Source organism: Helobdella robusta, assembly GCF_000326865.2.
Source record: "Helobdella robusta unplaced genomic scaffold HELROscaffold_10, whole genome shotgun sequence".
NCBI lineage: Eukaryota > Metazoa > Annelida > Clitellata > Rhynchobdellida > Glossiphoniidae > Helobdella > Helobdella robusta.
Genome location: NW_008703571.1, coordinates 4,096,591 through 4,121,429, shown reverse-complemented (window position 1 = coordinate 4,121,429; position 24,839 = coordinate 4,096,591). Strand labels below are relative to the sequence as shown.

Here is a 24,839-nt window from a genome sequence, read left to right as displayed (position 1 = left end):
GGAAATGACACTAATTGGTTAACTATTTTTTCTTTGTCTAAAAAGCTAAATAAACCAAAACTGCACAATGATTTGTAAAAAATCGAAGTATCTAGAGGATAAATTTGGATAATAATTTTATTTTAAATAAATTGAAAAATTTTCAAAAAATTCTAGTGAAAAATTAAAAAGAAAAACATACAAAAATAAAACAATACACTATAATAAGAAAAAAAAATGTATACTACAGAAAAATTTCAAATCCTTGCGATTGAATAAAATGTATGTAGTCAGAGATCCTAAATAATTACGAGATATTTCACATTTGGTGACATATCTCAGTTTGCCAACACTTAATTCCGCTACACTTGAACGTTACATTTGTTACTAGTAAATTAGTACAGTGTTTCTTACACTTAATTCCTGTTATAATTGTTTGTATGCATCCATATCATCCATTTTAACCAAGTGACCATGATCAAATCTAGAAAAATATCAAATATTAGTACTCCCATTCAAATAGCTAAACATTGTAGTGAATCATGGCAACATATTTAAAGCGGACGTTTTGAGCCAAATTTTATCGTTCAAAAAAGTACAATAACCATTTGGAATGAGGGCGAGGACGACCAAAAGCACTGCACACAAATCTGGCCTGCGAGCCTTTTGTAGCATAAATATTTTGGAGTCTTCTTGTAAAATTAGGTGCCACATTGTCTGCTTCCAATTTCGGCCTGTGAATAACGTCATTAATTAGTATATCAATAGCTTTTTGTCACAAATCAGTCACAAATTAAAATAAACAACTTTAGAGTTCCATGAATGTTTAATTTGGCCATGCAAACAGCTTCTCCTGCCATATTTTTTAACACGCAGGCATATAAACCTGAAATAAAATAATCATTAAATAAATTAGATTCAAAATTTGTAAAATAATTAAGATTCTACAGTGAAAAGTCGCAAAAAATTTATAATAAAAACTATTAAATAAAAATGTAAAATTAGAAAAAATTCAAAAACTAAAAATTCAAATGAATAAATAATTACTAAAAGAGAAGCAAACAGATTAAAGCAATCAATGGAACATGTAAAATTCTGATCCATTGAGGAAATTAACAGTAAAATTGAATTGAGAATTGAAATTATTAAATTCAAATTGACCTGCATCATGTTTTGTGATAGATTTTATTTTAAGGCACCCGCCATTATGCGTTTCTTCAATTTTTTTTCTTTCGCAATTCTGTATTTAGCATAAAATACATTAAAATATAAAATTCATAACTCAATAACAAAAATCTGCAATGAACTGTAATAAATTTCACATAGTTTGATAAGCATAGTCCATGATAAATTGCTTGTTATAATAACACCTAAAAATTTAGTCGATTGAACCCTATTAATGCAAGTGTTATTTAATGAAAGTTGAACGTTAACAATATTAGTTCTAATTTTTGGTCCAAGTAAAATAACGTTAGACGTTACAACGCTGATTAGTATTAACTAATTTTAAGCTGTATGTAGCTTCAGTAACAAATAATTCAAACTAACCATACATTTCAACAAACAAAAAATAGGCTTGAGCATGGTGGATAGCGTTTTATTTCTTTTTGAACTAAGAAGCCAACGTCATTATTTCATGAGTTGCGGCAGATATAACTAGCCATAGTCGAGTGCGTGCATGCTTGCATGGTGCGTGCATTGAAACAAGCCACGTGACTGCTACAACTAGAATCATCATATGAAATTGCACTGTTTAAAATTTTTTGGTTGCATTATATTAAAGCATATTAAAAAACGTGTCTCAAATTAAATTTAGAACAGTGAACTCTCCCCTGTCACGAGACCGTGGATTTTGGTTAAAAACAGTGTTTTATTTTAAATATAAACGTGTAAAAGAACTAAACCAATAGACAAAATATATTGTTGTTGTTGTAATAAATATTGTAAAAACTGACCGTGATCAAACAGTTATTATAGTACCAATCTACTTTAGGACGAGGATGTCCTTCGAAAAAGCACGTTAGTTTCACGTTTTCCCCAATTGTTTTATCTTCATCAACAAATTTCCTTGTAAACAGTGGTCTTGTAGCTACAAGGATGTTGGTAGTGGCCTCAGTTCTGTTAACAAAACAATTTTATCCAATATAAAGTTAAGTTTCTTTAATTATTATTTTCAAGCATTATACAGTGTAAAAAATAAAAATATAATACAACCTTCCTAAATCGTTTTCTAGACGACATGTGTATTGTCCAGAGTGTTTGGGCAGCGAATGTAAAATATGTAAGATGGTCAAATGGCTTTGAACTTTTATCTTTATATTTTCATCTGAAATTTCGTGGCCATTGAACAACCATTTTACATTTGGCACTGGATATCCAACAATTCGAAGTGAAACGTGCAGTTCAGTCTTCGATGCAATTGTTTGATCATACAAATCAGTCAAAAATTCTGGTTTCAACTTTCGATGCTTGTCGTCTAAATCTTTTATAACGTTTTATTTTTGAATAACACATATTTGAAAAAGTTGAGTTTTATAAAATGATAAGTTTCATCGCAACAAAGCAGAGAGAAGTTTCAACATTTATCAACTAACATAACGGAACGTCATGTATCAACTCATCGTATTTTTCATTACACATCGTTGTTTAATATCATCACTCTGCAGCCTTACATTCGCAATAATACATAACATAAATGACAAGACATAAATATAACGATAAGAAAATTAAAATTGTTATAAAGAAAAACACTACAAAAGTAATAATATAAACCAAAAATTATTCAAACTACTTCAAATGCACTTTATTCTCTTTTCAACGTAAATAACATGATTCAAAATTATTATAATAAAATTATCATGATAACTTCACTTAATTCAACACTCAAACTATGCTTAATTTTTAGTTGTTTTATACCTTTCGTCAATTATAGTACCCTAACAACATCAAAACCATCTTAATGATATTTAATGATATAAACATAGATCAACATCTATATATTTTTTAAGGTCATTTTTTATAATCTGGTTGTATAATAATAATAAATAACTTCCGTACCTATTAAGTAAATTAGGTGAAATAAGTTTTCTTATCATCCAAGTGGTATTTAATAAAATCGTCAGTTTTTTTTATTATATTATAAGTACCTGTTATAAAAAGGCAAGCTTTCGAAAAAGTGGAACCGATTTTGTTGGTAGCTTTACATTCGTAAACTCCCGCATCTTCTTTTCTGACGTGACTAATGGTCAAAACAGATGTGTAAGGGTCAGCCCATATTAACTTTATATTTCCCGAAATGTTCAAAAGGCAACCGTCTTTGAACCTGATGAATATATTTTATTTGTATATAGAGGTTTAGAAATTACATTGAATATCTGATTGATTTCAATAGAACTGATCTTGGAACTCAGCATAATATTATATTTGCAATGAATATGATGCAATGAATTCATAACAATAATTCCGAAAATAAAGAAAACGGTCTTTTAATCGTGCACATTAAGTCGTCATTTACTTAACTTTATAATTTCATATAAATTTGATGAAAAGTATTAATGTCAGGGCTAGAACTCTGAAAAAAAGAAAAGCGAAGCTCTAGAAAAACTTTAAAAAAAAATTGTTGCCAGCTGAAGGTAATGGACGTAAAAGTTTTGTAGAGTTGGATTTTATTGTTATATATATATGTATATATATATATATATGTAGGTATACATTACTTAATATATTTGAAGAATTGAAACAGTTTATTTCATGCAATTTTTTTCTACTGCAAGTTATTAAGTGTTATTATTTTGGTGTTATCTTATATTTATGTATTATATCAAGAGTCGTTCTTTTCCTTTTATTTTTGTTTTTTTTATGTATTTTTTTTATTGAATTTCAATCTAACGGTTTTCTGTTATCATGTTTGACATAATCAGAACTATATATATTATATATAATATACCCTTTTCCAATTTTTCGTATACTCTGAACTGGTGGCTTATACAAGATTTTTAATCTTCCAGGTCAAATCTTTACTGGTTTGATAAATAAACGAATTGTGAATTGTGAAATTGTGAATATATATATTTGAAAATGTTTAAACGTCGCTGATCAGAAAGAGGAAAATTTCGAACATATATCAGGATTTACTGGGGAGAATTTTTGAAAACATTTCTAGGTTACGCTGACGACCGGTTTTGTTAGGCTTATCAATCAACATTTTTCGTCAAAAACGCTACTTTTTGATATTGCTCCCTCCGCCACCCCCCTCCTCTCTAAATCTACCACTATATGTTTATTTTTGGCCAATAGCGGATTTATTGTGAAGGCTATAACTTTGGATTCCGTACAATTTTATTTCAAATGAAAAATCCCGGTCACTAAAAAAATTAAAAATATTCTATTAACCGAGTAGCAAGGCCTCAACAACATTGACTATTTTATAACTATTAATTATAATACTAATAATAACAATAAATCTAATATTCGACAACAATACTGTATATATATATATATATATATATATATATATATATTTATATATATTTACACAGTATATATATATATATATTTATATATATTTACACAGTATATATATATATATATATATATATATATTAAAATATTCTATAAATTCTACCGAATGTTTGGCGTTAATATGTTTGTAGTTCGTTTTTTCGATTTTTCTCACTAAAGTTTTTTGGTGAACGTTTAGTTTATTAAAATTCAAAATAAACTTATTTTTCGAATTCATGCTGCAAATAAGGCCATATTTCGATTCCGAATAAATCATCGTCAGTGCTCCTTGTTGTATATATAGGGAAATATTGACCAGATTCTTTTAAATCAGAATTGGACAAATTAGTTGAATGTTTGTCTGGGGTCAATAAGTGGATGCAAAACAATGGTTTAAAACTAAACCAAAACAAGACTGTTTTTTACTAATTGGAACATGGCAGCAATTTTCAAAAATAGATATAAATTCAATAACTGTTAATGATGAGGTCATCCCATTTTGTCAGACAGCAGCTAATCTGGGCTTCATGATTGATTCAGGTTTGTCAATGAAACAACACATTAAGAAGCAGGCAGGTTGTTCCAAACAGTTGGTCCAGAAACAGCAATATTACGAAAGCCTTTACGGAAACTCTTTGTTGGGACCAACAGCAATATTGAAACATCGGATCTCAAGTGTGCTCCAGATGCTTTTGAAGATCTCTTTTTGAACCTGTCAGACAAATAAGATGGAGCTAGACAGTTGATAGACTTGTAGACAAGTGTTGAAATTTTGAACAACACTCTTTTGTCGACGGTTAGCCAATGAAGTTTCTTCAATATTGGAGACACATTGTCGTATTTTAAAGCTCCATTCTGAATTGATTGAAGTACAGCCAAGGATCGATCAGGTAAGTCATAAAACATCTGTTGCATTAGTCGACGCGCAAGTGCACAAATGCATGAACCAACGTCTGCAACGTGGATGTATCTAGGGATCGTCGAGTTTGATTGATTTTCCTGATTTGAAACATGCATTCGGCTGAAAGCTTCTTATATATCAATCGATTCGATCAATCTTTGTTTAGCGTTCAGAGACGTTCCCGGAGTTAGGACGTTGCTTTCTTGGCCATCAATTTTTTCCGCCAAATTATAAGATCAGTTGATATATATATATATATATATATATATATATATATATATATATATATATATTACAATATTCAATAAATTCAACCAAATGTTTGGCGTTATATATTACAATATTCAATAAATTCAACCGAATGTTTGGCGTTATATATATATATATATATATAATTTATGGTACCAGAAACAGATTAAAGCCAAAAATGCGGTGATATTTCTTATATTAAATTCAAAAAAGATTTTATTTTGCATAAAAGCAGGGAGATCCAGAAGCCCCAAGAGATTGTATAGTCACCCAAAACAGAACACAATCTATATTATCCAAAACGATATAAATGAAAAAAATGTTAAAGGCTAAAAAAGAAAATAAACAACAATAGAAAATTAACTAAATAAAAACGTTACATTATTTGAAACGGTTTAAAAATATAACTAACTATGTAACATAAAAATTAATCGTATAATATTAAGTCCTTCACAAGTCATATCCGATAAATCAAAGCTAAATATTTTGTAATTTTTTTAAGATAAATAGGATGTGATTAGACCAAGATAGGGTTAACTTTATTAACAACGTTTTTTTTAATGGAATTTGAGCATTAATATGGATTTCATTTTATATAGCGCCATGGCAAGTGACTGAAGCGCATTATCATTATTACGACAAACACACGGTGCATAAATACACGTGAATCAACTCATCACACACTTTTGCATGTGATAGGCGGAGATCTTTTTGCATTCCACCCCGGACACTGTATCAACAATGCCAGGCACTTTAGCCATTATACCATCGCGCCGCCTGATATGATTTGTTAATACCTTTGGTCTAAGTAAAATGAAATTAGTGTCAAAATTGAAGTTCACAATGGAAAAACCAACTGATAATTAACTACCATTCATAGACGTACTAATACAAAATGTGCAAAATGAATTTAAAACCTCAGTATACACCAAAGCAACAAACAAAGGTTTTTGCCTCAATGGCAATAGTGGATGTTGTCAAAAAATCTGTAGAGCACGATTTCTGCTTTTGTAAACCGAGCCTACACGCACTCTTCTGATATAAGCAACATAACTAGATAACAGAACTAGATAGAATCACTTAACTACTCATAAATAATGGATACAAAAATTCCATGATTCAGAAAATAATAGAACGCAAAGAACAAATAGCAATATATTATAAGAATCACATGTCAACCACATTCGAACGGGATAAAAAAATCATGAAAAGAATCATAAAAAATTACGTCCAAGCTAATTAACGAAAACGATAGAATTAAACTACAAATGTACTACTCCAACCAAAGAACGTCATCTCTTGTGTTTAAAAACAACTGCACTAGTAAACCAGACTTGATAATGGATCATAGCCATCTAATATATTTGTTCAAAAGTAATATTGGTAAGTGTGGCACCATTATTTCAAATAAAGAATCACATGAAAGAGAAACACAAAACTAAAATTACTAGACAAATCTTGAACCACAATGTTGAAATCTTACATTACAATAACATCCATTATAATTTACGACTAGTCGAATCAATACTCATAGAACAATGACACTCGCTAATAAATATTCAGAAACGAGCAATTGGAATTCATCCTACTTAACATTAAATTAACAATTGAAGCCATTTCTTCTAACAGCAGTTAAATTTACTTTTTTTAAAATTATATTGTTAAAACGTTGGTAGAACATTTCAATCTAAATATTGGCCTTAATTAAAAACAGATTTAATCAAGTAATTTACAAAAGACAGTTTTGCTATCAGCAGTAGTCTCAAAAATTAAAACTTGACCGATTTAAAATTTCTTCATTTTTTAAGTAAATTGTTGTTAAATAATTAAATAGATTGAGCATGAATTCATTCTTACAATTCTTAGATGTTTTATCATTGATATTTTTTATGTAGATAAGGTACTGTTTGTGAAAAGCTAGTTTTGTTGATGAATTTGTTCATTGAATTATACCGTTTTGTATGTGTATAGTTTGGTAAGTTGTATCATTGCGATATGTAATGCACTGTTTTAAACTAAATTTTCGTAAGTAATGTAAATTTCATCCGAAAAATTTTTAGGAGTGAATTTGAACGAACAAACAAACGAACGACGAATGAATGGAATAAATAGATATAAGTCTACTTTCAATTTTTTAATATTGATAATAATTTTTTTTTCATAAACTGACCACTGCAGATTAGGTGTTGGCTTTCCTGTCACTCTGCAGGTAAATTTGGCACTTTCCCCCAGCTTTATTTCAATATTTTCAAGATCAGAAGTGAAAGACGGGCTGCTTATTTCTTCTAAAAATGTAATTAAAAAGTTTTCGTACTAGTTTTAAGTTAAGGTATTAAATAAATATCGCTAAAAATATTTATAACGATTAAATTATTTAATAGATTAAAGACAAAAAAAAAATGAATTACATATTATATACATTTACTATGTTGTGAAATGTTAAAAATTTAAAGCAGTAGATGAACTTTAACCAACCATTGACACACAAATCTGCTGAACATTCAGCTTTTCCATGTAAGTTTTTTGCTTCAATGCTAATTTTGCCATTCATTCTCAATTTAGCGACAGGTATGTACAAATAGTATTCATCAAAATCAGAATATATGATAAAGTCATCGCTATTTGTCAATTGAACGTTATTGAGGTACCAAGATACGTCAGGCATGGGCTGGCCTTCTACTTTGCAAAAAAACTTTACCGGCATATTTTCTGCGTAGATAAATGAATTCAACATTGATATAAATTTCTATATTTTACAACTATGTTGAAAATTAAACACTTTCGACGTCATGAAATAAGAAAATTGTTATGGATCACCTTTGATGATTGCTTTTCTGACAGTTTTAATCGAATATATATATATATATATATATATATATATATATATATATATATATATATATATATATATATATATATATATATATATATATATATATATATATATATATATATATATATATATATATATATATATATATATATATATATATATATATATATATATATATATATATATATATATATATATATATATATATATATATATATATATAGGATTTGTAATATGAATGTGAGTTTACATGCACTAAAATATTTAAAATATGTTCTCATTTTTACAACTGTCACTGGTAATCATTACAAGAAAACCATATTTTCTTTTCGATTTCCAGATCATTTCTTTTCATTGATATCATTTCTTTGATTTCTTTGTTTTGATTTGATGAAATAAAAATGTCAAATGTCAAATATATATATATATATATATATATATATATATATATATATATATATATATAATATATATATATAAAGACTTCCATCACAACAAACTTTAAATATATCAGCATCAGCACTCAATAAAACTTTATCTTTTACTCAAACTAGTTTTTTTCTTATCGATCCCTAACTCAATAATTCTTTATCTAGTCCGTTATAAAATTACTTTATTCATTTGACTTTTTTTAGTGATACTTTATTTTATTTTCAATACTTTTTATGTTTAAACATCTTTTTCTCCGTTATTTATTTATTCTTTTTTTTCTTTCTAAATTATTGCTTTGCATGCGTCTGTCAAATTTTGATTTTTTTTAAAAATAATAAAAAAATGTGTGTTTGTGTGTATGTGTAAAATTTGAACGAACCAGTGCAATCGCATCTCTCCAATCTAGAAATAAAATTTGGTTTTTCTTCCCACAAAGACATCCATCTACCAAGAATATCTTCCCAAGCTTTTTTAATGTGACTTGACCTTGTTTTCAATAGTATTGTTCCTTTGCTAAAATCTTTAAAACAAAGTTCAAACTTTTTATCATCTTCCGCATGATCTCGAAGCAGAAAATCCTGCAGCTGTTTAAAATTAATTACATTATCTAAGATTGAATTACCAAAGTAAATGTGTGAATGAAATTTATCGACAATCAAAAATTTATATACGTTGTATATGGATACGAAATCGTAGGTGGGTAATTCTCCCAAACAATCAGACTGTTTCTTTTTTGTGATGATGAGTTTTTCTTTGAAGAGAAAAATGTGGTAACCTTCAATTGGTGACAAAGTATCAGATGGGTTTGTTATTCTGAAATCATCCTGTTAACGGTTGAAAATATGAATTTAAAAAAATATGCAACATAGTTAGAAAATTTTCCAATAGTATTTTAGTTTATAACTTATTAAAAAATTGTTAAGAATCATTTAATATTAAAAATTAAATACAGTCGAGCAATTACATTTTTTCACCTGTTTACAAAACTATGAAAAATCCAAAATTTTAATAATAATAAAGATTTATATAGCTTCAGTTGCACAGCTGCTTCATAGATGATTGAAGCCTGCAAATTGATGTGCTTTCAGTATTTCCTTCATTCTTTGAATGTCAAGAATGATTTACAATTTTATTCTGAGCTCCGCAGACTGGTCTTTCCGCAAGTGTGAAGCGGCGAAACAGTGACCCGTGACCGTGGCAAAATGTGATATTGCCACTTGAATGTTGAGGGAAGAGAATGATGATGAACGTAAGTCTTGATTGCTTTTGTGATAAGTAGAAAACTTTGATCTTACGGTTTCAAACGTAATGATGGTTATTTTGTAGATAACTCGTTCCTGTGTCGGAAGCCAATGTAATGATTCGAAGAGCTGTACTCGCATTGTGAATTGGCCAGTACTAAAAAAGCGAATAGTAAAAATTAAGCAAAGACTAAACGACATGACAATCTTGCTCGTCAAGAGATGCCAGACGTGCGAAAAGCATATAAATGGAAATTGCATACCTATAAGATGTCAGAAACGTGATTGTGGAGAATTAAGTTGTTAGTACGAACTTATGCTAATAACAAGACATCTTGTTGTGGGTTAAAATAAATAAAACAAACACAATTCAGGCGTAATAAAATATTATTTCTATTCCCACGTGAATCTCAAACCGTTTCGTTTACAAGCTTTCGGGAAAAAAAATGGAAGTCGAGAGAGAAGCAAAGACATAAAATTAACATAGATTAAGTAACATTGAAATTGCAATAATCTTGAATAATAATTAATATGTGAGATAGTTTATAAATGAATGTTTGATCCCTACAATACTCTACCACAAAAGGCGGAGCCGTTTAAAAATAAAAATATTCATTTCGTTTGTTGAATGTTATTCGCCTTCCTTTTCTGGAGTGTTGGGTTGTTTGTTCGGATTTGGTTGACGTCGGTCTTGTTTCTTGTGTTGTTGTTGCGCCTGATGTTGTTGTTGCTGTTTCTGGTGTTTTAGTAGATTTTGTGTCTGATGTTGCTGGTTTTGTTGAATCTGTTGTAAAAAGTTTGTTGTTCGTTGTCGAACTATTCATGTTGTTTATTCTGGTTTTGGCTGTTAGAGGTAATGCTAAACAAGATGGCTTTAATCGATCAATTGACACATTCTGAAAATTTTCTGGTAACAATTCAATAACTTTGAAAGGGCCTGTATATGGTGATTCCAGTGGACGACGTACTCGATCTACTCTTAACCATACGTGACTACTGTTTGAAAGGCCATTTGGTGCGTAAGCTTTGGGGTAGAGTGATGTTGATTGTTAGTTGTTAAGTAGTCATTAAGTTTAAACATTTCTTTCGCTAGTTGTTTGATTTGATTAGATGTTATATCTTCATTTAAATCTGGGAATAAAAATCGACTTGGTAATAATAAGTTGGTTCCTGTTACTGCTATTGCTAGAGATATTTTATTTTCACAATATTCCCTCGCAAGAGGCGGAGCCATTCAAATAGAAAAATGTTTGTTTTTCGAGTTGAATTTGATTTTTCCACTCTTCTTTGAAGATGTGATTGTTGGTACTGATATCGCTGGCGTTTAACTTGTTTCTCGTAATGATGTTGCTTTTGTCACTGATAATTTGGTTAACTTTTATCTTGTTTCATGAGATGTTGATGATGGCGTGGTTGCTGAAAACGCGGTTGCCGTTTTTGTTGCTGGTTCAGATTTTGTTCTGGCCTCTCATGCAACCTTCTGTCCAGCTGCAAACGATTTCTAGAATGAGATGTATGTGAGGACGATGAGCTATGCTCTGCTTTTCTCTTTCTGTGATGATCTTGCTGCTGCTGCTGTTGAAAAGGAAAAGGAAGAGAGAAAACTGGAAGGAGAGAATCGTTCATGTGCGAATTTGCCGATAGAATGGTAACATTCTGCTCAGCGTTTTGCTGTTGTGATTGTTGGATGTCATTTTCATCTTTGTTCTTGCTCAGGACAACTTTTATTTTATTGGACTCTTCTGGTGGCTGCCTCTCTTCAATTTTGTTTACATTCATCAGATTCAAATTTATTTTAAAAGGTTCTTTTTCTTGGAATTGCTCTGGTTTGGTTTGTTTGAAAGTTGATAATAACTCTGCTTTTAGAGCGTCGTAATCTGTTTCTCTTTGCACTTTTAATGACAAATTTGAGACTATATCCAACGGCAGGGAAATTATTACGTGATAGAATCTTGTTGTTTTACACATCACGTTTTGCAATTGAAATTGCATTTCGGAATTCTCGAACCAATCTGTTGACGCTGTTTTCTTAAAAAGAGGTAATATGGCGATCGGGTCATCATTTGGTTGAAACATTTTGTTTTCGTTTTGATCTAACCACGTGGATCTTCGTATTTCTTTTTACGTCGGATTTTTGTTCAAAATCACGTGGGATTTTCGTTCAAATCACGTCGGCTTTTCGTTCAAATCACGTCGGATTTTTGTTCAGATCACGTCGGATTTTCGTTCAGATCGCGTCGGAGGTCACCAATTTGTTAGTACGAACTTCTGCTATTAACAAGACACCTTGTTGTATAGTTAAAATAAATAAAACAAACACAAATCAGGCGTAATAAAATATTAACTTTTCTTTAACGTGAATCTCAAACCGTTTTTTTGTTTACAAGCTATCAGGCAAAAAGGGAAGAAATCGAGAGAAAAGCAAAGACATAAAAATTAACATAGATTAAGTAACATTGAAATTGCAATAATCTTTAATAATAATTAATATGCGAGATAGTTTATAAATGAATGTTTGATCCCTACAAAGTGATCAATCTAAATTATAAAATTATAATCAATCTAATTTATATAAGCAAATTTTTAAACATTCAACTGGGCTCAACACAAAGTATGCAAAACAAACAATGATGAAGAAATAAAAAAAATTAAACAAAAAAATAAATAATAAAATAACAAAACGAAACTAACAAACGTACAAAAATCAAGTAATAATCAAACACACATAGAACAAACATCAATATTTAAATAAGCAAGAATTAAGTCGATTACGCAAGTATCGTAAGATCAAATAACTAATCAAATGAGCATGAAAAACCAAAGAAGCATCTAAACAAGCAATAAAAAAAGCAAACACAAAAATCAAATAATTAAACAAAGAATGAAATTATGTTTAAAATATTNTGTATAAAACAATTTATCAGCCAATCATTGAGTCAACCACATTTAATTAGAAAATTATTAAACTGTCTTAAATAATGAAAGTGATTTATAAAAAAAATAAGAGCAACAGGTAAAAAATTTCATAAAATAGACCAGAGTAAACGAAAGCAGATTAACATACGATTATTTAACAGATATTATGAAATAGTCAGAATGAGACGAAGATCTAAGATCAGAGCGTTTAGGTTTTGATAAAAGATCAAAAAGGTATTTAGGAGAAATTTTAGATTGAGATAGCAAAAAGAAAGTTCTATATTAAAGAAATGTAAGTGTGTATGTAAAAGTTTTAGAAAAAAAGAAATGTAAAAGAACAGAGGAGCACGAGAAACCATGCAAGCAACAAAAATTAAAGGGTACAGTGTAGAACCAAGAAGCCCAAAATAGAGTGAGTTAAAATATTCTAAGAAACATTCACGATCTAACCAAAAAAGCCCTATAAGAAATACTTTTAACAGGTACTTAATTATCTACAATAGAATGGTATTGTTTATCAAAGATTACGCAGAGAAGTTTGATAAAGTTGTTATCCAACTGTGTTTTTTTGTTATAGGATGAAGAAGGATTTGGCTGAGAAACAGATTATGAAGGTGAGTACGATATGATATTATTAATTGCCTAGTGTAATTCACGCTGCTATTGCATAGTGTAATTCACGCTGCTGTTGCAGAGACGTTCATACTTTTTTTTTAGAAAATCAATCAGACTCAAATATCTTTTGTATCATTTGTACAATGTTAATTGGCGATTTCTAACATTTTATTAATAAAGAGCGTACACATGTTTATGTAATAGTCGAAAATTCCGTCTGCATAAAACCCAATCAAATGTTACAGAGTTATGGATGGCTCTTTCACTTATTTGGACAACCCCACATGTGAAAAAATATAAAAAATTAAACTAACATGTTTTTGAATAGGTCCTAAAGATGACAAGTCCAGAGGACACCCTGATATATAATCTACAGTTAACTGGTCATCATCCTGTTTAAACAGGTCAAGCAACATCTTAACAGCATGTTCAAGCTGTGCTGGATTTTGTTTCAACTTTATCGTGTATCTATAAATATTAATTTTTTGCAAGGTTCAAATAATATATAAAAAAACAATTCATGAATATTTATAAACATTTTGATTATTGTTGATGCATTACATTCTACGACACAACTGGATCATTAAATTTTGAATTTTATACGCGACTCTTTTAAATAGATAACTAAAAAATTCAATAAATAAAACGATAATTTGTAATTAGGAACTACGAACTGATTGGTCAATCTACTGCATCCAATGATGATGTCAAAGTCGCATTAATATATATAGTATAATTATCTTTTTAATTGCCAATATCTAATAAAGGATAAAGAAGCATTCGGTCAATTGGAATATTATTATGTAAGTCATAAATTATGATAGAAAATAATCTAACAAAAGTAAGTTAGTACGTAATGATAATGAAAACTTCTATAGTAGTTTGTGGCTAGATGGAATTAGCATAAGAGTTTAAATATCGGCTTTGAGCTGCAGACGAGCAAGCGCAGTGGAATGCAGGTAGAAGCTCAGTGTTGTATAGAGCAATAGTACAAATAAGTTTAAGAATTTAAGCTTCAATGTTGAAGGTCACGCGAGACGAGCAAGCGTTGCGAAATGCAAGTTAGTACAACACAAGCATGGTTCTCAGGAGCACCCCTTTAAATAGGCTGGTAAAACGCTTTGCAAACACTTCGAACTTTGAATTTTACTTCGAAAACTTGGCGTTTATTTCAAGACTTACGTTTACACTTAAGACACGTTAATTACTTAACATTTCTTAAGGCTTAGTGATTACGGTTCATTCTATTTAATTCATACGTTTAATAACTTACGTTTATAATTAGGATTTAAATTCAAATTATCATTTGTATTGAAAATCAATACATGTTCCTGACTACGGTCACCAATTAAATAATTAGTCGACCATACTCAATCTACATAATGTGGTAGAAAATCTTTAACCTCCTTGAACACCTCTCGAAAAGAAAACACACAACAACAAAAAACCAAAAAAGCGAGAGAAACTAAAGAAATTCAAGTTTATTAATTTAATCCAACCATCAACTAGCAATTTACAACCAACAACTTCCAAGTTCCATCAACACCTCAACCCCTTATCCCTACCCTCTACCCCCTTCATCACCGAACACATCATTACATCCACCACTGTATCCACCACAAATGGGCGTTACACATTGTTCATCGCCCTTATCTTCACCACATCACGATCAACAAACATCTACCGCAATACCACAAACACAATTAGAACACATTGCAGTAAACACAAGCGCAACTCAACCACACATCAGTACAATGCACACAACCACGTCAACCATTTCACAACCACAAGCAGCACTACAAATTATTCAATCAGTAGCCCAATCCTAATAATTTGCGTTGGAAAAATTTTAAAAATATTTGGTCAGCAAAAACAAAGATTATTCAAATCTATTGATGATTTCTTTTATCGTATGAGTTGTTTAGCTTCCAAAGCAGATGTCGACAAGAACGATTACAACTATTTCGTTGCACTCATCGGAGATCTACGTGACGATATCAGAAAACATGAAAACAAGAAACAACATCGACAAACTTTATGAAGCAGTGAGGTTAGTGGAATACAATTGTTTACATAAATCTCATGACACTGAAATCGCTGACACGCAGATGAGATTAGAAGAGTCAATTAATAATACTAAACTTGCAAGAGTTGATGATAATGAGAACAATTTGCATGGTCGCAATGATGGTTATGATTATGAAAAAAGCCGCAGATCAGACCATTATAATGATGAGAAATCAAGAAATCGTGTTGATAGCAGATCATGTAACAGTAGATCAAGATCAAGTAGATGGCGTTCAAACTCTCTTAGAGACAGTAATAGACAGCAACAGTTCATTCCACAAAACAAAAGTAACAAGAAAAGAGTTATTAATAGATACAAAGAACCAGCAAAACGGCAAACATTTTATGAATGTAATTACTGTGGAACAGAACACGGATCAAAAAATGTTAAGCTTGCAACAAGCAGTGTTTCAAATGTCACAAGATGAATCATTTTTCCGCAAGTGTAGATCGACTAAATCAGAATGACGTTACGTTGCTACTCGCATCAAACAACAACAGCACTTGACATCAACCAACACACGACACAACACACACAACGGTTCGGCATTTGACACGTATAACAGCAATAAGATTAAGTTTACTATTTTAATTAGTGTTCAGAAATGCTGTTATATTTTATTACACTCTTTATGTTGAACTACGAAAACAGCAATATGAAATTCATATTATAGTGTGAACGCTAGACGACACAAAGAAAAACGTTTCATGACAGACATCGTTGTAAAACAGTTCATGATTAAATTGCGCATCCTATCTAGTGTGTATTAGTCTTGAAGCCTAATAAACGTTAATGTTTCTCTACAAACCCCAAAACCCATTAATTTTTAATATTTTTATTAATTTATATATTGAACGAATTAACTCAATTCATGCATTGTCTCCAAAAATGAGCAGGTGTACAAAAATTCAGCTTAATTGATTAATAAGAAGTTACCAAAAAATTGATAAATTTCTAAATTACCAAAAAAAACAAGCAAACAAAAAAGCAAGCAGAGAAATAAAAACCACACACACAAATAAACAGATAAACTGAACAAAAAATATTTGGAGTTAAGCATTGATAGTAATTGCGTCGTTTGTGAAAATGAATAAATTATAAATCTTATTTCAGTTAAAAAATGTTACCGGAGAATGTCTTTAAGAATGAGTATATATTCATTCAATCTTTCGACCGGTCTTTTAATATAATGAAGTAAAGAAAATTTTCCATCACCAAGATTTCCATACGATGAATCATACTCCTGCAAAAAATGTTATCGTTGAGCATTTCCACATTGTGGTAATTACTTGATTTTTACATTGTAAATAATGAAAATTATCATATATGTTTATATACATATATTATTGTATTATCGTGGTCGTCTACGATGTTGCTTCCAGTCTATATATATATATATATATATATATATATATATATATATATATATATATATATATATATATATATATATATTAGGGTGTTCCAGAAATGCACGGAAATTTTTTTTGTTAATTAGTTGATGTCTCACCCTCTGAAAAGTGTCTCTTGGGTACAATAATTAAATTGGTGAAGTTACAGCCCATTTGAACAAGTTTGAGAGGTCCCCCAAGGGCTTTTAAAATTTTACTATCGAGTTAATTCAAAATCCATATCAATAATCTTAAACAATATGCACAAAATGAGTGAAATAAAGCTAGAAATGCAAACTAGTTTAATTATCTCACTGCAGACATTAATTATAGTTTAAAATATTATTAACAATTACCTGTAGAATGATAATCTTTATTAGAGAATGCAAAAAATGTATATTTTTAACCAGTCAACTCGCTATGTTACTGGTGTTGTCAACGTAGATTGGTTACCTGTCCTGCTCTCATCACTTGTTGATGGCAGTACAAAACTTCTTGGAGTTCCAAGGTTAGCATCTGGATTAAGACGAGCAGCTGCTGATGCAGTTCATGAACATATAAAATCTTGAAAATGTGAATCAATGGTTATTGGCATGTGCTTTGACACGACAGCTTCCAATACTGGAAAACTCAATGAAGCTTGCACTCTTCTAGAAAAAGCCATTGGACGTAATTTAGTATGGATGGCTTGCCGTCATCATAAGTTTGAAGTGCTGCTTGCCGGTGTATATAGTGTTTGTCTTGGAACATCCACTGGACCAGAAATTTTATTCTTCAAAAAGTTTCGTGAAAAATGGACAGAAATGAATCACACACCGGAAGCCAGATCAACCCCTTTGATAATTGTTTCAGATGCAATTAAAGCATTCATCAAATGTCAACTTGAGGTCAGACATTCTCGAGATGACTATTTAGAGTTTCTACTTCTTGCTGCACAAATAGCTGAACTGCAGGTTGATGTAGCCATTCGCAAACCTGGTGCACGGCACAGGGCACGATGGATGGCAAAAGCCATCTACGCATTAAAAATTGAACTATTATTCACCGTAAATAAAACCATTTTTAACTTAAACAGCTCGAGAATTACAAGGTATTCAACGTTTGAATCGGTTTATCATTTGTGTTTATCTTCAGTCATGGTTTTCATGCAGGCTCACTGCTGATGCACCTGTAAATGATATTTTGTTGATACAGCGTTTGCATGACTATGACGATGCAGTTCTTGGTTTGACGATTAAAAATGATGCTGCGTCATTTTTGGTACATGAGTTCAGAATTGGCAACTCTTGTTCTTTTTTCATCTCTCCTGTATGACAAAGAAAAGACTGATCTTGTCCGCACAATACAAGCAGATCGAGGCCCACATCTGATGAAAACACTACCACAAAGTTTTGACAATTTGCGTGCGTCTAAAACATTTTTTGAAACATCTAATATTGATGCCAGTTTTCCTGATGTACTTGTTGAAAACTGGTCAGATACTCTTTATTTCCAAGTTGCAGCAGTGTTTATAAAGAATCTGGTTTGCATCAATGACTCTGCAGAACGGGGAGTAGCGTTGGTACAACATTTCAATGAAACAATCACCAAAGACGCAGAGCAGAAACAATTTTTGCTTCAAGTAGTTGAACAGCATAGAAAAAACTTTGTAGAATATAATCGTGAACTGCTAGCAAAAATTTGAATTATTTGCATTAATTAATATTCAAGCGAACTGAAATTCAATAAAATCTTGTTTTTCAATCATTTTTGACCTAATTTTTGAAATTAAAAAATAAAAGGCATTGCAGATTTATATATTTTTTCACAATTATATATTTTGTTTCATTTGTATAAACAAATCATAAAACATTTATAATCATATCATATAACACTGTATCAAAAGTTGGTAGCGAACGATCAAACACCAAAATCGGAAACTTTCGACCCCTTGGGGAACCTCTAAACATTGTCCAAATGGGCTAAAATTTAGCAGGTAAATTACTGTTACCATACAGACATATTTAATGGGGTGAGATATCAATACAGCAAACGCTGTATCTACAAAATATCAAACATTCGGTAGAATTTATAGAATATTGTAAAATATATATATATATATATATATATATATATATATATATATATATATATATATATTAAGGTGTCCCAAAAATATGAAGTTTTAAAATATTGATGATATCTAATTATAAAAGTACATGTATGAGTGCACATAAACGAATGCTTATAAATGAGTTATATTAATTCACGATGGTATATATATATATATATATATATATATATATTTATATTCTATAAATTCTACCGAATGTTTGGCGTTAATATGTTTGTAGTTCGTTTTTTCAATTTTTCTCACTAAAGTTTTTTGGTGAACGTTTAGTTGATTAAAATTCAAATTAAACTTATTTTTCGAATTCATGCTGCAAATAAGGCCATATTTCGATTCCGAATGAATCATCATCAGTGCTCCTTGCTGTATATATAGGGAAATATTGACTTTGTCAAGATGAACTTTGACGTTGTAAAAATTAACTTTGGTGTTGTAAAATTGAACTTTGATGCGAATTAGGTGTCAGGTTTCTTTATTGGCTGGTCATTTTCTTTGGTCTCCTTTTCTTCATCGATAGCATCATATTCTTCTTTGTCACTATTTACGATGCTAGTTTTTATTACTTCTTTTTTTCGTTGTTGGTTAAGCGCCGGGTTGGAAGTGAGGTTGTCATTTTTTGTTGTATATTTATTTTTGGTTTATTGATGTCAATTAGGACTGCTTCTGCAATTTTAAGATGCGTGTAGTTGCAGTTCTGGTATATTACTTTAGTGTTGCTGTCGAGGATTTCACGGCTAATTGTGATTGAGTGTGTTGAGTCCAAATGAGATTTGATAGCACCACTCTGTTTATGCATCGTAAGCCTTCTAGTCAGTGAGGTAGTAGTAATTCCGATATATGAGTCATGTTGACGTGCACAGCCGTCAAAGGCGCAATTAAATTCATATATTACGTGATTACGCTTTAACTCAGAGTTATCTCTAGAACTGCAGTTGTTTTTCAGTATTAGGTGAGACGTCTTTTTATTGTTGTAATAAATTCGGAGTTTAACTTTACTATTTGGGTTGGTTGGTGTGACATTTTTATTGATGATATGTTTAAGAATAACTTCATCTACCTTGTAAGCAGTTGACATGTGATTTCTGTAATACAAGATGATGTCGTTATCTTGATTGTTGGTACTAGGAAGGTTATTGCTGTGTAATTGACTGTGTGTAGTAATTTGCCTTTAACAATCTTTTCAATCTTTTCTGATGATGATTCATTCGGAATCGAAATATGGCCTTATTTGCAGCATGAATTCGAAAAATAAGTTTATTTTGAATTTTAATAAACTAAACGTTCACCAAAAAACTTTAGTGAGAAAAATTGAAAAAACGAACTACAAACATATTAACGCCAAACATTCGGTAGAATTTATAGAATATTATAAATATATATATATATATATATATATATACATTGTTTATATATATTTAACATCAAGGTCAATCTAACAAATATTTGTTGAAAAGTAAATTTAAATTAAAGTAAACAAACAGTTTTTAGCCGGTTGTTAAGCGATTATCGTTCTAGATGTGTTTTTGCCAATTTATTGACATTTATTTAAAAAATTAAAGTAGACAAACAGTTTTTAGCCGGTTGTTAAGCGATTTTCGTTCTAAATGTTTTTTTGCCAATTTATTGACATTTAATTAAAAAATTTGTCTATAGTAAAACGTTTGATCGTAAAAAATCAGTAAAATGTCCATTACTACAAAAAATATTAATGTTTACGCGTTTAATTCCCTATAACTGAGCAAAATTATTAGGCAGGTAACAATTATTATGCCATATCCATTATATCCATGGTGCCAACAAAATCAATAAAACACCATGACGTCTACTTAAGCTAAAGAAACCAAAAGAACAAAAACTGGCGAGACCCAAAAAAAATAATGCGGGTTTCAAAAGCAATAACCTAGTGTGGTTGTACAACCAAGGCACAGAAAACGGGGATTCCGAACTCCAAAGGAATTGGAAATGTCGGTACAAGATCATTAACAAGATAAAAGGCAGGATCCAAAGTCATAAAAGACAGCAAGCAAAAATGAAGATTGTCCATTTGAATAGGTTAGCCACTATTCATCGGAATAAGTAAATTACGCCAATGATAAGGACTAACAGGCTTAGGTGGTAGTAATGTTATTAATATATACACTAGAATGGTCAAATTGTACCCTAGTTTAATCTAGTCGTCTATTTATTTCTTTTATAGGATCCGAAAAATTAAATTTTTCAGGATCGTGACCTTTACAAAAATGACTATCAAACAGTTCCTTTTGAGTGGAGGTTTCGTTTTCGTAGTTCCTTCCTCAGATTTGTTGTATCGAGTTCTTCTATTTCTGGCATTTCTATTACAAAAGGTTTTAATCTATCAAAAATCCGTTTCTGACTCTAGTGTTGTAACTTGCACTATCTCAAGTTATCGATCTTTTATAGGTTTACTGATTTCTGATCAATAAACACAACTGCTTCAAATGAAGACTTGTTTAAAAGTTTATTTGAATGCCAACTGTAATGGAAACAATGAATTATTCGCAAATTCCAAAATGCACTAAATGTTGCAAGATCGCTAATAATTCACTGCTCAACTCTGCCATCGAACGGCTTCTAAATCACTTCTCACCTCTACAATATGTGTCTCTACAAATATGACAAATACTGCAAAAATAACAAAGATAACCAATAATTGAAATTATTTATATAGCACAATTTAATCATTCCAAAAAATAAAACAATAAATTATTAAATTAAATCATTAGATATGTATTTTTATCACATTCGTTTTAAATATGTACACGTCTTACTTGAATCTAGAATTGAACTGAAGGACCAGCATAAAATTAAATATCATACTTACTAAAACTATTAAATATATTTAAATTAAGTAAGCTTTGAAAAAGTTAAAAAATGGTTACTTTAAAAAACTGTTTTGAGCTGTCTTGATGAAGCACACTTTCACTAACATGTCTGTTTTTTATGAAAAGAACATATCGCTGAAAGTACTCTCTCTGAACAAATGTCAAAAAAATAAATGAAATTACATGAAATTAAACAATCTACCAGGTTGAAAAAACCATCTATTTAAAAAACCAAAAAGTCTTTATCAAAAAATACAAATTGTGAAAACGAATATACAAACGTTTTTTAGAAACAAATTAGCAATGTCATCATAATCATTTCTTATTTGACCGATTTCTTTTGTGAAAACGCTTTATAATGAAGAATACAACACACTATTAATTAATGGATAATCATTAACTAATACTTTACATGGTTAATAATTTTTCAATTTAATTAATGTTTAGCATAATTATTTTCTACAAATAAAAAGTGTAGAAAGTAACGAGTTACTTCTTATGAAAGTCATACAACTCGGGTAACGTTGAAAATATGAGATCTCTTGATCCTGACAACAATTCTGGCAGTGTTTCATCAAAAGACTTGTAATAATGGTTCATCGTGAACGTTAAATCTTTTATGTACTCATGCTCTGAGTCTATAAAATCTTTCAAAGCATTTCTGTAGAAATAAATATTTTATTTTTGGTAATTAAATTAAAAGTTTGAACATTAACGATTGTACAATCCTTTGTGGATGAATTTTTAAAATTTTTAAAAATATGACCAACTCCGATGAACTCAAACCGAAGCATATATATAATAGTTACAATTTAATAAAATGTTGTTCAATGATAAAACGATAAAATGTTTTTTACGTATAAAGTGGCACGTTGAATTGTTGCCACACTGCTTGGATGCGCAAGCATAGTGTCATACATACAAGACATGACTATCTTCGTTTTTTGTACAGATAGCATTAAAACCTATTCAACGCGCTGAAATAATGATGTGAGACGTGATTTTACAACGCAATGGCTAACCAACTGAAAAAAGTTAAGAAGACATAAAATTTTAATGATGATGTTGGTAAAAATGAAATACAAATGATCCGCATTAAAAAATAAAGGGTTAATTTTTCGAATGAATATTTCAACAAATATTTATTTATTAAAAAGGACCATTCAATTAATGTAACATAATAATTAAACTTACTTTCGTTTTTCGAGAAATTCATTATATTTATTGTTTAGGTGTTTTGGAAGACTTGAAATGTCTACCGAAGGATCATTTTCATAGTAATCGTTACACTTATATATTTTTTGGTTTGTTGAATCATTCACTTCACATACAAAATTATCAAATTGAGGTACCAAAAATCTGGACGGGACCCAACCTTCGCTGTGGGGAAAATATAGTTGACGACACCACCACCGATCAGGGTACGCTCGATCTATTACTTCAAACAAGTCATCTTCTTTAATCTCAATTTCATCATCGTAGTTAAGAGTGGACAACTTTTCTGATGACAACTTGGCTAACGTATTTTTGTAATCGGAACTCGCAATATATACAGGAAATGTCTGGGTTTTGTTAAAAAATGTAAATGATAAAACTTCAAAATTTATCAAAATATCAAAAGACAAACAGTATCGCTGTAATAAATAAATCAAAAGATACCTGATAACGCTTCTGATTTGTCAGGTTAGCGTCAGTTTTTTTCTCTTCTTGTCGCTTCTTTTTGGGTAAATATTTTTCATCTTCTGAACTACAGCTGTTATCGCTACTTGTGTCAGTGAGATATTTAGTTGGAAGAAAAAACACCTAAAAATCCAAACGCAAAAAAATCAAGATGAAATTTTTCTAAGTCTAAAAATATTTAAAGCAAGAAACGTTGGTTAGTTCAAAAACTAGACATATGTATGAAAACCTTTTTGATATGATAATATTATTTAAATAGTGAGAATAAATTGAGATAAGTTAAATAAAAATCACTGATAACTTTAAAATTTTAACAAAATAACTTTGAACGAAAGTTCAATCAATTGATGATTCGATAACTCCGTCTATATATTTATCAATCAATTGATCGATCAATTAACCAATTCATCAATAAATCAGCAAATTAATCAATCACTCAAACAATCAATCAATAAATTAATCAATCAAATCAATAAACAATTAATCAATCGATCGATCGATCAATTCCAGAGCGTGTATCATATTAAAAAAATTAATCAAAACTATTGGAAATTCTTATATCTCATTTGATTAAAAAAAGTATTCAACTTGCAATGAATATAAATTTTCAGCCAGTCAAATTATGCAGTTTCTTGTTGATAGAGTTGTAAAAATGATATATACCTATTTTTGTCTCAAGCCTTTACGTACTTAACAGCTCCAAGTTTTATTTGAGCATTAAATCGTGCAATGCCCTTTAATCGTCAAAAATATCCAAAATGAATGATGGCTATAGTCAACATTCAAATTATATCAGAGAAAAGAAAAGAGTAACAAATTTTGTGTTCAAAACATCAAAGATACATAAAAAGTATTTTAGGACGTTATTAATCAATTCTACTTGAAACAGCTTTGCTCGTAATCTTTTGGAAAAATCAAAATATATTAGTCTTTAAACAAGAATACGAATCAGTGCACAATAGTGATAAATATATATACACAAACTTTGTGTTTAAACAAAGAAAAAAAGCTAGATTTGATGTAAACAGNGTGTATTCCTCCTTAAGTCATTTCGCAACAGCAAGGATAGAGGATACAGCTC

The 24,839-nt window shown here is 30.0% G+C and overlaps 1 protein-coding gene across 1 annotated transcript in view; it reads right to left on the bottom strand.

Annotated features, from left to right (window-relative positions):
* Positions 1-3,129: 3,129 nt before the first annotated feature.
* Positions 3,130-24,839, bottom strand: part of HELRODRAFT_129255 (hypothetical protein) — a gene marked incomplete at both ends in the record, with an annotated part of 55,233 nt that continues 33,523 nt past the window's right edge. The window contains 2 exons of the mRNA XM_009012082.1: positions 3,130-3,217; positions 23,410-23,504. Of these exons, the coding sequence (XP_009010330.1) occupies positions 3,130-3,217; positions 23,410-23,504 (183 nt within the window). The remainder of the gene's footprint in view (positions 3,218-23,409; positions 23,505-24,839) is intronic.